The sequence below is a fragment of the Notamacropus eugenii genome, chromosome 2 (genome assembly GCF_028372415.1).
Source record: "Notamacropus eugenii isolate mMacEug1 chromosome 2, mMacEug1.pri_v2, whole genome shotgun sequence".
In the NCBI taxonomy this organism is placed as follows: domain Eukaryota; kingdom Metazoa; phylum Chordata; class Mammalia; order Diprotodontia; family Macropodidae; genus Notamacropus; species Notamacropus eugenii.
In genome coordinates, this window is record NC_092873.1 from 28,895,683 (window position 1) to 28,911,278 (window position 15,596).

At 44.4% G+C, this 15,596-nt stretch overlaps 1 protein-coding gene across 2 annotated transcripts in view; it reads left to right on the plus strand.

Moving 5' to 3' along the window:
* LOC140524808 (uncharacterized) overlaps nt 1-15,596 on the plus strand; it is a 147,307-nt gene that overhangs the window by 79,126 nt on the left and 52,585 nt on the right. For both annotated transcript variants that reach the window (XM_072639598.1, XM_072639599.1), the window contains 3 exons: nt 2,468-2,728; nt 8,270-8,530; nt 14,074-14,334. In XM_072639598.1, coding sequence (XP_072495699.1) covers nt 2,468-2,728; nt 8,270-8,530; nt 14,074-14,334 — 783 coding nt within the window. The remainder of the gene's footprint in view (nt 1-2,467; nt 2,729-8,269; nt 8,531-14,073; nt 14,335-15,596) is intronic.

Genomic DNA, 15,596 nt, shown 5'->3' on the forward strand with positions numbered 1-15,596 from the left:
TTTCCTGCATTTTCCTAGTTTTCCTGACAGTTATGTCTCATCCTACCGATTTGTTGGTTGCTTTGGAACGGATACTTGTTATAAAGAATGTGAGTTAATATTACAGAGCACACATGACTACACGCATGAATATGCAATGCTTCCCAAGGTTACGAAAGGAGGCACAAGGGTCCTTGTTCTTTAGGAACTCCTGAGAAAGAGAAATAGAGATGAAACTGTGGGCAGAAACGAAATGAATTCTATGTTCATTGAGCCCAAGGAACCATGATTTCATTGTTGTGGATGCTGCTGCGGATGTTGTGGAAAGTGAGAGAGATTGAGCCCTCATTGCCCTCTGCCTATGTTCTGAGTTCCGTAGAGTCTGCTTTATTCATTTCTGCCGGAGGAAAGTCATCTGCCTATGGCCATGTTTGGAATGATATCCACACAGAATATGCACATACGAACAAATATGGCTCAGCTGTAGCTGCAGAAGCTATCCCTCTCTCCTGGAAATTCAAGATGGGATCCAGTTGTCACCAGAAATTGAGTGTCTCTCTCTTCAGTCTGCCAAGGCTGCCAGCGTGCGTGTCCTTTGCTCCCAAAGAGGACCAAAGTGGCCTAACTACGCCAGAGTCAAGATTCCACGTGTCCGACTGTGGAGGATCACACCAACGGTTCCTTTGGATTGTCCACCAGAAACGTGCACGATTACGCAGTGTGCATAGTTGAGTTCGGTACTCCCAATATGAGCATCCCGCTGTTCCTTGCAGCTGTCTCCATTGTGCTTTGTTCACAGAGCACAAAACCTTCTGTGATGAGGGCAGGCGACGATGAATGCTCGGGTGTCAGTGTATCCCAGGACACACAGTCAATTCCACAATTCTTAAGAGAGCATTTGAGAGTGTCCCTTTATGGATTCTTCTAAGCCCCATGTGAATACTTCCCTTCGGGAGTACCTCGTAAAATGGCTTTTCTGGTAGCGCCAATTTGAGATTCAACATCACCATCCCAAATGGAGTTGGAGAGGTTGAATACTTGGCAGTTTAGTTCCAAGTAAGGACCACAAGGCCTGGAACCTTAACCTACCTTGCCAGATGATCTTCAGTACCTTAATAAGAAAATTCAGATGGAAGCGACTCAGTTCCCTGGCATGGCGCTGGTCTAGTGACCAGGTTTCAGAGGCACACCAGGGTCCATTAGCTCTTCTCTCCCATAGGTTCCTCTGGAGCCTGCCAAGCAATGAGCTTGTTCTGCCAATGCGTGGGTCAACCTCCTTCGCAAGGCTATGTTGCTGTGTAAGTTGCAGGAAGAGGAAGACAGAGAAAAAGACTGTCAGCTTTCGCAGTCAAGATGCCATTGATAATCTGGGAGTCAACAGCTTCCGTAGAGTCTTAGGCTTATTGCAAGATAAAATTGCCAGAGGACTTTATGGAAATACCTCTAGCACTGGGAGAGTATAAAGGAGGAAGGAAATTGGGGAAGAATAACTTGCAGGAATGCCATGATTGAAGGAAGTGTCAGAGAAAGTTGAAAGCCAAAGAAAGAAAATGTGGATTCCCTCCTCTGCTGCTTCGATCACTTTCTTACGTCATAGTCCTCTAGTTGCACTTTTGTGCCCTCTATGTATAGAAGTAGTCTTCTCATCTTTTCAAAGGAAACGCTTAAGCTCGGTAAACTGCGATTTTCATGCTGAATTGATTGTGGGTACTGAAAGTGAAAAGATTAATCTGTAGCAAGTTAAATGAGTGAATTAAAAGCAATCTTGTCATGTGACTAAAGTAGCTGGAATGTGACAAGATTATTGCGACTAAACATAGAGCAAATGGGAGGTCCTTACAGAAAATAATGTCAGTGAACGGATGGTAACTGTGAGTATTTTGGATTGGTGGATAGAGAGGTCTCCTTAAAGTCACAGAGACATAGATTGAAGTATCATCTCTGACACAGCCTGGCTAGGTGATCCTCGGCGAGTTGCTTCACGCCTTTGTGCTCTGGGACACTCTGTAAGACTAAATGAGGCAGAGAGCATGCCAACTTCCACCACTAAAGGGGAGTTTTCTCACCTGATATTTCGCTGTTAGTGAAGCACAGGTTGCACATTGTTGGTGAAGAACCTATTTCCTAACACTAAAGAAATGGAGAAGTCAAATGTGCATGGTATTTTTAGAAGGGTATCTCGAGAGCAAAGTCTTTCCTGCAGCATCTTCCTAAGTAATTCTTTGGGACTCCTCATGGAGATAAATCTTCATGAGGAAGTAAGAGCTGGATATCCGAGAATGAGACGATTGGCTGAAACCAAGAAAGAAACCGTTGGTGGGATTATTTTTGCACACGTGACACAAGAGATAAAATAGATGATGTGTACATTAACAAGATCAAGTCATAAAGTTGGGTAGTCATTGGAGTCACATGTCATGAGACATTTCAATCATATGTCAGGTGGATAAAAGTGATATACAATTTAGCTCCACTATTTCCTTTTCAGACGAATCGACCATCAGTTCTCGGGAAAACGACAGTTACAGACGTCCTAAAGATGTGACCGTGAAGTTGGCTCATCCTGTCCAGTCACTGCCAGTGAGCAAAAGCCTGTCACGATCGACACGCGCTAGGACGAGTCCTGCCCAACGTGAAGAAGGAGCTGGAGCTGGAAGTGGCCCTGAGAATGCATACGCGGCTGCGATTCCACAAGCCAAACCCGTCCCTCAGAGGCACGGTGAACGACAGCTCCCTCCACAAACAGAAGGTAAAGAAGCTCATGGAGAAGCCTCTGCAGTTGGCATGATGAATTTTGCATGGGTCGCTGCTTTTCTCAAGTCGTCACATTGCAGTCTTTATTGCAATAGATAAGAAAGAATCAATGACAAATCATGCGATGGCAAAATTCATGCTTATTGCTAGTCTCATGCAGCCTACAATCCAGCAGGTCTTTTGGGACAGGTATTTTGTTTTCACCCTTAATCAGCGGGACATATTCCACAAGCACTGACCACTGTCATAAAGAAGTCTTCTCCGGGATAACCGTGATTTCTTCCTTGCCTTCTAAAGTATTTAACAAGCTAAAGAATTCGGCTTCTAGCAATGAATATTCACCTCAAATATCCATCTGAGAGAGATGTTCTCCAGTTTTGGATTTTGACGGTTCTCTTCCCCAAAGCTTCATGTTAATCAATTTGCCTTTTCCTAGATAATGAAAACATCTAGTGTGTTGAGTGCAAGACTGATAAATACTTGCATAGAGATGGGGGCTTGCATTGCTTCACTGTTGATCTGTTGTTACAGGGAGACCCAAGAGAGTGCTTAATCCCCTAACGTTATTGTAGTGCAATGTTTTCAAAGCAAATTGCTGGCCATGGAAGGACTGCTTCCTACAACATTCCCTAATCACCGTTGGTTAAGCGTGTTAGGGAAACGGCGGGCAAGCACGCTGTCTCAGTCAAGACAGTCACAGTGTGGAACTCCCAGATCCAAATTAGACGTGAGGTCCAAGCCGCAATGAGGTTTGGATGAGGAAAACCCACATTCTTCCCACACGTGCAGATACCCACATAGACACAGACACAGACACAGACACAGACACAGACACAGACACACAGACACACACACACACACACACACACACACACACACACACAGAGCATTCTTATTTGTGTATTCAACCGTAAGGCTTCCCCAGGGACGGACGAGTGCCCACCTGCTGTATAGGGCACCCAAGAAAAAGGTAAGTTGCCAGCAATAGCTTCCAGGTTTGTTTGACATGATCCCTGTGTCTCCCTGCATAGTCTCAATTCCTTAACCCAAGAGTTTTCCTTATTTATCGTAGAATGGGGTTGTGTTTTACCTTCCTTTCCAAAGACCCCCATGGCATCAGAGAAATGACCACATGACTTGCCCTGGACTTTGTGTTGAGTGAGAGAGGGTTGATTGGGGTAGGTTTAGCGTGGTACAGATATTTTGAACTTTAATCATGACAACTCGTATCCAACACTAAGGAATAGAAACTCTAAGTACAGAATCGCAGTAATTGCTGCTATGAAATTAGATAGAATGGAGTCCATTTGTCCTACCAGGGAATATCTTTGTCAGGCTGTCCTTACAAACTGCAGAAATGATGATCATCGTGTCCTATTCAGGTTTCAATGTTTCAGTTGATTGTGTTCCAATACAAGTTGTTGACCTGGGGCATATGCACTTCTCTCCTCCTCATCTAGAGAAGTTCTGTCAGTCTTTTCATTCTTGTGCATTTCACTGCATGCAACCATATTCTTGTCTACGTCTGAGGCAACTGACACTTTTACAGTGAATTCCACATGAAGTGCTGGTGTATTCTCTGCATCACTTGCTGTCGTGTTTCTTGGCCTAATCCGAATAGCTGAGAGAGTTACTTAGTGATTCAGATCGCATGTTTTTGACTTCGCCTTGCAATATGACATCAAGGAAGAAGACGTTTTTCCTACTTCTTTTGAGATGGTCCTTCTTAGTGGTTTCCATTTTAAGAGTTAGGTTTTGTTCCCTCTCTCTTCTGAGATCATCAGATTGTTTTTTGTCATTTCCGAAGGAAAAATAATCCTGGCACTTCCTCAGACCTGATTCTTTGTCTGTGAATTTAGTTCAGAATTCATGTGTCCTGTAATGAGTTCAGTTGAGAAATGACGTTCTCTTGTAAATACGTTTCTATCCTGGTGGTTACATTGAGAAAACCCAATAAGATCCCTTTCATTCAAACGAGCTTGTTCTGCAGATGACATGCTATGGTGCAAGTCCATATGCCACAGTTCCTTTTAGTGCCAGAGATTAGACTTGTAAGCCACTGCGAGCAATTCCTTCCCTTGACCAGGGCAAGTTAGTACTTTCTGTGAAAGGAAGGTTTCAGAGAACTGACAAGACCACCGAAAGCAGAAGTGATTTGTGAAGAGTCACCCCAGCAATACCTAAAGCACGGCTGAGACTCCCCATCAAGCCTTGCTCGTTTCGGAGTCAGATGCCCCTCCACACTGCCTCTCAAACTTCATTCGTCTCTCTCTCTGATCTCCTGGCTGCTGAAGCCTTTGCCTACTGATTCCCAATGTCTACGAAAGGAAACGCAAGCGGGAGAAAATGTGCAATGACCTTCTTCTTTCCCCAAATCGTACAAGTCTCCTTACTAAAACCTCTGAATTTTTAGACCCTTGAACGATTAGAAAGATTTCATTGCGTGAGGCCAAAAAATCATGAGCAAAGAGCAGCCATCAGGAAGTCCTAAACGACCACAGTAGTACATGGCTTCATTAGAAGCAAGAAGAGAAAGGAACCAGCGATCCCTTGGCTTTCATCAATTTGACGGTGGAGATGAGGAGGGTCTCCCTCTCGAATTCGAATTTTCTTTATTTTTTTCATCCAGATACAAGTTTCCCTTCCCCATATTCATTTCCGCACGAGGAGTGGATGGTGTCGCTTCGCGTCATTCTAAGCAGCTTGTGGCTTGCTTTCCTGCATGTTGGCATCGAGTTACGTAGTCCAAGGATGTTTTCAGGAGGTGACCACAGGATGACATAGAAAGTTCAAAAAGAAATTCCCTGTTATTCCTCAGAGTAAGTCACGTGCTTGTAAATGTTTCAGACGGGAAGACCTCTTGACTACTCAGGACTTTGACAGTCCAACCCTAAGCAGCCTTACTTAATCCTGCTCATCTTCACACTCATCTTCAAACCAAACAGATACCTCTGCACAAGATAAGTCTGCACAACTTGCTGCCCAGTGTTCCCTCTTTGTATCCCTTCAGGTCATCTCTTGAACTCTCTCTTCCTTCAGAAACTGTGCGTGGTGTAAGCTCCGGGACTATTTCCTGCATTTTCCTAGTTTTCCTGACAGTTATGTCTCATCCTACCGATTTGTTGGTTGCTTTGGAACGGATACTTGTTATAAAGAATGTGAGTTAATATTACAGAGCACACATGACTACACGCATGAATATGCAATGCTTCCCAAGGTTACGAAAGGAGGCACAAGGGTCCTTGTTCTTTAGGAACTCCTGAGAAAGAGAAATAGAGATGAAACTGTGGGCAGAAACGAAATGAATTCTATGTTCATTGAGCCCAAGGAACCATGATTTCATTGTTGTGGATGCTGCTGCGGATGTTGTGGAAAGTGAGAGAGATTGAGCCCTCATTGCCCTCTGCCTATGTTCTGAGTTCCGTAGAGTCTGCTTTATTCATTTCTGCCGGAGGAAAGTCATCTGCCTATGGCCATGTTTGGAATGATATCCACACAGAATATGCACATACGAACAAATATGGCTCAGCTGTAGCTGCAGAAGCTATCCCTCTCTCCTGGAAATTCAAGATGGGATCCAGTTGTCACCAGAAATTGAGTGTCTCTCTCTTCAGTCTGCCAAGGCTGCCAGCGTGCGTGTCCTTTGCTCCCAAAGAGGACCAAAGTGGCCTAACTACGCCAGAGTCAAGATTCCACGTGTCCGACTGTGGAGGATCACACCAACGGTTCCTTTGGATTGTCCACCAGAAACGTGCACGATTACGCAGTGTGCATAGTTGAGTTCGGTACTCCCAATATGAGCATCCCGCTGTTCCTTGCAGCTGTCTCCATTGTGCTTTGTTCACAGAGCACAAAACCTTCTGTGATGAGGGCAGGCGACGATGAATGCTCGGGTGTCAGTGTATCCCAGGACACACAGTCAATTCCACAATTCTTAAGAGAGCATTTGAGAGTGTCCCTTTATGGATTCTTCTAAGCCCCATGTGAATACTTCCCTTCGGGAGTACCTCGTAAAATGGCTTTTCTGGTAGCGCCAATTTGAGATTCAACATCACCATCCCAAATGGAGTTGGAGAGGTTGAATACTTGGCAGTTTAGTTCCAAGTAAGGACCACAAGGCCTGGAACCTTAACCTACCTTGCCAGATGATCTTCAGTACCTTAATAAGAAAATTCAGATGGAAGCGACTCAGTTCCCTGGCATGGCGCTGGTCTAGTGACCAGGTTTCAGAGGCACACCAGGGTCCATTAGCTCTTCTCTCCCATAGGTTCCTCTGGAGCCTGCCAAGCAATGAGCTTGTTCTGCCAATGCGTGGGTCAACCTCCTTCGCAAGGCTATGTTGCTGTGTAAGTTGCAGGAAGAGGAAGACAGAGAAAAAGACTGTCAGCTTTCGCAGTCAAGATGCCATTGATAATCTGGGAGTCAACAGCTTCCGTAGAGTCTTAGGCTTATTGCAAGATAAAATTGCCAGAGGACTTTATGGAAATACCTCTAGCACTGGGAGAGTATAAAGGAGGAAGGAAATTGGGGAAGAATAACTTGCAGGAATGCCATGATTGAAGGAAGTGTCAGAGAAAGTTGAAAGCCAAAGAAAGAAAATGTGGATTCCCTCCTCTGCTGCTTCGATCACTTTCTTACGTCATAGTCCTCTAGTTGCACTTTTGTGCCCTCTATGTATAGAAGTAGTCTTCTCATCTTTTCAAAGGAAACGCTTAAGCTCGGTAAACTGCGATTTTCATGCTGAATTGATTGTGGGTACTGAAAGTGAAAAGATTAATCTGTAGCAAGTTAAATGAGTGAATTAAAAGCAATCTTGTCATGTGACTAAAGTAGCTGGAATGTGACAAGATTATTGCGACTAAACATAGAGCAAATGGGAGGTCCTTACAGAAAATAATGTCAGTGAACGGATGGTAACTGTGAGTATTTTGGATTGGTGGATAGAGAGGTCTCCTTAAAGTCACAGAGACATAGATTGAAGTATCATCTCTGACACAGCCTGGCTAGGTGATCCTCGGCGAGTTGCTTCACGCCTTTGTGCTCTGGGACACTCTGTAAGACTAAATGAGGCAGAGAGCATGCCAACTTCCACCACTAAAGGGGAGTTTTCTCACCTGATATTTCGCTGTTAGTGAAGCACAGGTTGCACATTGTTGGTGAAGAACCTATTTCCTAACACTAAAGAAATGGAGAAGTCAAATGTGCATGGTATTTTTAGAAGGGTATCTCGAGAGCAAAGTCTTTCCTGCAGCATCTTCCTAAGTAATTCTTTGGGACTCCTCATGGAGATAAATCTTCATGAGGAAGTAAGAGCTGGATATCCGAGAATGAGACGATTGGCTGAAACCAAGAAAGAAACCGTTGGTGGGATTATTTTTGCACACGTGACACAAGAGATAAAATAGATGATGTGTACATTAACAAGATCAAGTCATAAAGTTGGGTAGTCATTGGCGTCACATGTCATGAGACATTTCAATCATATGTCAGGTGGATAAAAGTGATATACAATTTAGCTCCACTATTTCCTTTTCAGACGAATCGACCATCAGTTCTCGGGAAAACGACAGTTACAGACGTCCTAAAGATGTGACCGTGAAGTTGGCTCATCCTGTCCAGTCACTGCCAGTGAGCAAAAGCCTGTCACGATCGACACGCGCTAGGACGAGTCCTGCCCAACGTGAAGAAGGAGCTGGAGCTGGAAGTGGCCCTGAGAATGCATACGCGGCTGCGATTCCACAAGCCAAACCCGTCCCTCAGAGGCACGGTGAACGACAGCTCCCTCCACAAACAGAAGGTAAAGAAGCTCATGGAGAAGCCTCTGCAGTTGGCATGATGAATTTTGCATGGGTCGCTGCTTTTCTCAAGTCGTCACATTGCAGTCTTTATTGCAATAGATAAGAAAGAATCAATGACAAATCATGCGATGGCAAAATTCATGCTTATTGCTAGTCTCATGCAGCCTACAATCCAGCAGGTCTTTTGGGACAGGTATTTTGTTTTCACCCTTAATCAGCGGGACATATTCCACAAGCACTGACCACTGTCATAAAGAAGTCTTCTCCGGGATAACCGTGATTTCTTCCTTGCCTTCTAAAGTATTTAACAAGCTAAAGAATTCGGCTTCTAGCAATGAATATTCACCTCAAATATCCATCTGAGAGAGATGTTCTCCAGTTTTGGATTTTGACGGTTCTCTTCCCCAAAGCTTCATGTTAATCAATTTGCCTTTTCCTAGATAATGAAAACATCTAGTGTGTTGAGTGCAAGACTGATAAATACTTGCATAGAGATGGGGGCTTGCATTGCTTCACTGTTGATCTGTTGTTACAGGGAGACCCAAGAGAGTGCTTAATCCCCTAACGTTATTGTAGTGCAATGTTTTCAAAGCAAATTGCTGGCCATGGAAGGACTGCTTCCTACAACATTCCCTAATCACCGTTGGTTAAGCGTGTTAGGGAAACGGCGGGCAAGCACGCTGTCTCAGTCAAGACAGTCACAGTGTGGAACTCCCAGATCCAAATTAGACGTGAGGTCCAAGCCGCAATGAGGTTTGGATGAGGAAAACCCACATTCTTCCCACACGTGCAGATACCCACATAGACACAGACACAGACACAGACACAGACACAGACACAGACACACAGACACACACACACACACACACACACACACACACACACACACAGAGCATTCTTATTTGTGTATTCAACCGTAAGGCTTCCCCAGGGACGGACGAGTGCCCACCTGCTGTATAGGGCACCCAAGAAAAAGGTAAGTTGCCAGCAATAGCTTCCAGGTTTGTTTGACATGATCCCTGTGTCTCCCTGCATAGTCTCAATTCCTTAACCCAAGAGTTTTCCTTATTTATCGTAGAATGGGGTTGTGTTTTACCTTCCTTTCCAAAGACCCCCATGGCATCAGAGAAATGACCACATGACTTGCCCTGGACTTTGTGTTGAGTGAGAGAGGGTTGATTGGGGTAGGTTTAGCGTGGTACAGATATTTTGAACTTTAATCATGACAACTCGTATCCAACACTAAGGAATAGAAACTCTAAGTACAGAATCGCAGTAATTGCTGCTATGAAATTAGATAGAATGGAGTCCATTTGTCCTACCAGGGAATATCTTTGTCAGGCTGTCCTTACAAACTGCAGAAATGATGATCATCGTGTCCTATTCAGGTTTCAATGTTTCAGTTGATTGTGTTCCAATACAAGTTGTTGACCTGGGGCATATGCACTTCTCTCCTCCTCATCTAGAGAAGTTCTGTCAGTCTTTTCATTCTTGTGCATTTCACTGCATGCAACCATATTCTTGTCTACGTCTGAGGCAACTGACACTTTTACAGTGAATTCCACATGAAGTGCTGGTGTATTCTCTGCATCACTTGCTGTCGTGTTTCTTGGCCTAATCCGAATAGCTGAGAGAGTTACTTAGTGATTCAGATCGCATGTTTTTGACTTCGCCTTGCAATATGACATCAAGGAAGAAGACGTTTTTCCTACTTCTTTTGAGATGGTCCTTCTTAGTGGTTTCCATTTTAAGAGTTAGGTTTTGTTCCCTCTCTCTTCTGAGATCATCAGATTGTTTTTTGTCATTTCCGAAGGAAAAATAATCCTGGCACTTCCTCAGACCTGATTCTTTGTCTGTGAATTTAGTTCAGAATTCATGTGTCCTGTAATGAGTTCAATTGAGAAATGACGTTCTCTTGTAAATACGTTTCTATCCTGGTGGTTACATTGAGAAAACCCAATAAGATCCCTTTCATTCAAACGAGCTTGTTCTGCAGATGACATGCTATGGTGCAAGTCCATATGCCACAGTTCCTTTTAGTGCCAGAGATTAGACTTGTTAGCCACTGCGAGCAATTCCTTCCCTTGACCAGGGCAGGTTAGTACTTTCTGTGAAAGGAAGGTTTCAGAGAACTGACAAGACCACCGAAAGCAGAAGTGATTTGTGAAGAGTCACCCCAGCAATACCTAAAGCACGGCTGAGACTCCCCATCAAGCCTTGCTCGTTTCGGAGTCAGATGCCCCTCCACACTGCCTCTCAAACTTCATTCGTCTCTCTCTCTGATCTCCTGGCTGCTGAAGCCTTTGCCTACTGATTCCCAATGTCTACGAAAGGAAACGCAAGCGGGAGAAAATGTGCAATGACCTTCTTCTTTCCCCAAATCGTACAAGTCTCCTTACTAAAACCTCTGAATTTTTAGACCCTTGAACGATTAGAAAGATTTCATTGCGTGAGGCCAAAAAATCATGAGCAAAGAGCAGCCATCAGGAAGTCCTAAACGACCACAGTAGTACATGGCTTCATTAGAAGCAAGAAGAGAAAGGAACCAGCGATCCCTTGGCTTTCATCAATTTGACGGTGGAGATGAGGAGGGTCTCCCTCTCGAATTCGAATTTTCTTTATTTTTTTCATCCAGATACAAGTTTCCCTTCCCCATATTCATTTCCGCACGAGGAGTGGATGGTGTCGCTTCGCGTCATTCTAAGCAGCTTGTGGCTTGCTTTCCTGCATGTTGGCATCGAGTTACGTAGTCCAAGGATGTTTTCAGGAGGTGACCACAGGATGACATAGAAAGTTCAAAAAGAAATTCCCTGTTATTCCTCAGAGTAAGTCACGTGCTTGTAAATGTTTCAGACGGGAAGACCTCTTGACTACTCAGGACTTTGACAGTCCAACCCTAAGCAGCCTTACTTAATCCTGCTCATCTTCACACTCATCTTCAAACCAAACAGATACCTCTGCACAAGATAAGTCTGCACAACTTGCTGCCCAGTGTTCCCTCTTTGTATCCCTTCAGGTCATCTCTTGAACTCTCTCTTCCTTCAGAAACTGTGCGTGGTGTAAGCTCCGGGACTATTTCCTGCATTTTCCTAGTTTTCCTGACAGTTATGTCTCATCCTACCGATTTGTTGGTTGCTTTGGAACGGATACTTGTTATAAAGAATGTGAGTTAATATTACAGAGCACACATGACTACACGCATGAATATGCAATGCTTCCCAAGGTTACGAAAGGAGGCACAAGGGTCCTTGTTCTTTAGGAACTCCTGAGAAAGAGAAATAGAGATGAAACTGTGGGCAGAAACGAAATGAATTCTATGTTCATTGAGCCCAAGGAACCATGATTTCATTGTTGTGGATGCTGCTGCGGATGTTGTGGAAAGTGAGAGAGATTGAGCCCTCATTGCCCTCTGCCTATGTTCTGAGTTCCGTAGAGTCTGCTTTATTCATTTCTGCCGGAGGAAAGTCATCTGCCTATGGCCATGTTTGGAATGATATCCACACAGAATATGCACATACGAACAAATATGGCTCAGCTGTAGCTGCAGAAGCTATCCCTCTCTCCTGGAAATTCAAGATGGGATCCAGTTGTCACCAGAAATTGAGTGTCTCTCTCTTCAGTCTGCCAAGGCTGCCAGCGTGCGTGTCCTTTGCTCCCAAAGAGGACCAAAGTGGCCTAACTACGCCAGAGTCAAGATTCCACGTGTCCGACTGTGGAGGATCACACCAACGGTTCCTTTGGATTGTCCACCAGAAACGTGCACGATTACGCAGTGTGCATAGTTGAGTTCGGTACTCCCAATATGAGCATCCCGCTGTTCCTTGCAGCTGTCTCCATTGTGCTTTGTTCACAGAGCACAAAACCTTCTGTGATGAGGGCAGGCGACGATGAATGCTCGGGTGTCAGTGTATCCCAGGACACACAGTCAATTCCACAATTCTTAAGAGAGCATTTGAGAGTGTCCCTTTATGGATTCTTCTAAGCCCCATGTGAATACTTCCCTTCGGGAGTACCTCGTAAAATGGCTTTTCTGGTAGCGCCAATTTGAGATTCAACATCACCATCCCAAATGGAGTTGGAGAGGTTGAATACTTGGCAGTTTAGTTCCAAGTAAGGACCACAAGGCCTGGAACCTTAACCTACCTTGCCAGATGATCTTCAGTACCTTAATAAGAAAATTCAGATGGAAGCGACTCAGTTCCCTGGCATGGCGCTGGTCTAGTGACCAGGTTTCAGAGGCACACCAGGGTCCATTAGCTCTTCTCTCCCATAGGTTCCTCTGGAGCCTGCCAAGCAATGAGCTTGTTCTGCCAATGCGTGGGTCAACCTCCTTCGCAAGGCTATGTTGCTGTGTAAGTTGCAGGAAGAGGAAGACAGAGAAAAAGACTGTCAGCTTTCGCAGTCAAGATGCCATTGATAATCTGGGAGTCAACAGCTTCCGTAGAGTCTTAGGCTTATTGCAAGATAAAATTGCCAGAGGACTTTATGGAAATACCTCTAGCACTGGGAGAGTATAAAGGAGGAAGGAAATTGGGGAAGAATAACTTGCAGGAATGCCATGATTGAAGGAAGTGTCAGAGAAAGTTGAAAGCCAAAGAAAGAAAATGTGGATTCCCTCCTCTGCTGCTTCGATCACTTTCTTACGTCATAGTCCTCTAGTTGCACTTTTGTGCCCTCTATGTATAGAAGTAGTCTTCTCATCTTTTCAAAGGAAACGCTTAAGCTCGGTAAACTGCGATTTTCATGCTGAATTGATTGTGGGTACTGAAAGTGAAAAGATTAATCTGTAGCAAGTTAAATGAGTGAATTAAAAGCAATCTTGTCATGTGACTAAAGTAGCTGGAATGTGACAAGATTATTGCGACTAAACATAGAGCAAATGGGAGGTCCTTACAGAAAATAATGTCAGTGAACGGATGGTTACTGTGAGTATTTTGGATTGGTGGATAGAGAGGTCTCCTCAAAGTCACAGAGACATAGATTGAAGTATCATCTCTGACACAGCCTGGCTAGGTGATCCTCGGCGAGTTGCTTCACGCCTTTGTGCTCTGGGACACTCTGTAAGACTAAATGAGGCAGAGAGCATGCCAACTTCCACCACTAAAGGGGAGTTTTCTCACCTGATATTTCGCTGTTAGTGAAGCACAGGTTGCACATTGTTGGTGAAGAACCTATTTCCTAACACTAAAGAAATGGAGAAGTCAAATGTGCATGGTATTTTTAGAAGGGTATCTCGAGAGCAAAGTCTTTCCTGCAGCATCTTCCTAAGTAATTCTTTGGGACTCCTCATGGAGATAAATCTTCATGAGGAAGTAAGAGCTGGATATCCGAGAATGAGACGATTGGCTGAAACCAAGAAAGAAACCGTTGGTGGGATTATTTTTGCACACGTGACACAAGAGATAAAATAGATGATGTGTACATTAACAAGATCAAGTCATAAAGTTGGGTAGTCATTGGCGTCACATGTCATGAGACATTTCAATCATATGTCAGGTGGATAAAAGTGATATACAATTTAGCTCCACTATTTCCTTTTCAGACGAATCGACCATCAGTTCTCGGGAAAACGACAGTTACAGACGTCCTAAAGATGTGACCGTGAAGTTGGCTCATCCTGTCCAGTCACTGCCAGTGAGCAAAAGCCTGTCACGATCGACACGCGCTAGGACGAGTCCTGCCCAACGTGAAGAAGGAGCTGGAGCTGGAAGTGGCCCTGAGAATGCATACGCGGCTGCGATTCCACAAGCCAAACCCGTCCCTCAGAGGCACGGTGAACGACAGCTCCCTCCACAAACAGAAGGTAAAGAAGCTCATGGAGAAGCCTCTGCAGTTGGCATGATGAATTTTGCATGGGTCGCTGCTTTTCTCAAGTCGTCACATTGCAGTCTTTATTGCAATAGATAAGAAAGAATCAATGACAAATCATGCGATGGCAAAATTCATGCTTATTGCTAGTCTCATGCAGCCTACAATCCAGCAGGTCTTTTGGGACAGGTATTTTGTTTTCACCCTTAATCAGCGGGACATATTCCACAAGCACTGACCACTGTCATAAAGAAGTCTTCTCCGGGATAACCGTGATTTCTTCCTTGCCTTCTAAAGTATTTAACAAGCTAAAGAATTCGGCTTCTAGCAATGAATATTCACCTCAAATATCCATCTGAGAGAGATGTTCTCCAGTTTTGGATTTTGACGGTTCTCTTCCCCAAAGCTTCATGTTAATCAATTTGCCTTTTCCTAGATAATGAAAACATCTAGTGTGTTGAGTGCAAGACTGATAAATACTTGCATAGAGATGGGGGCTTGCATTGCTTCACTGTTGATCTGTTGTTACAGGGAGACCCAAGAGAGTGCTTAATCCCCTAACGTTATTGTAGTGCAATGTTTTCAAAGCAAATTGCTGGCCATGGAAGGACTGCTTCCTACAACATTCCCTAATCACCGTTGGTTAAGCGTGTTAGGGAAACGGCGGGCAAGCACGCTGTCTCAGTCAAGACAGTCACAGTGTGGAACTCCCAGATCCAAATTAGACGTGAGGTCCAAGCCGCAATGAGGTTTGGATGAGGAAAACCCACATTCTTCCCACACGTGCAGATACCCACATAGACACAGACACAGACACAGACACAGACACAGACACAGACACACAGACACACACACACACACACACACACACACACACACAGAGCATTCTTATTTGTGTATTCAACCGTAAGGCTTCCCCAGGGACGGACGAGTGCCCACCTGCTGTATAGGGCACCCAAGAAAAAGGTAAGTTGCCAGCAATAGCTTCCAGGTTTGTTTGACATGATCCCTGTGTCTCCCTGCATAGTCTCAATTCCTTAACCCAAGAGTTTTCCTTATTTATCGTAGAATGGGGTTGTGTTTTACCTTCCTTTCCAAAGACCCCCATGGCATCAGAGAAATGACCACATGACTTGCCCTGGACTTTGTGTTGAGTGAGAGAGGGTTGATTGGGGTAGGTTTAGCGTGGTACAGATATTTTGAACTTTAATCATGACAACTCGTATCCAACACTAAGGAATAGAAACTCTAAGTACA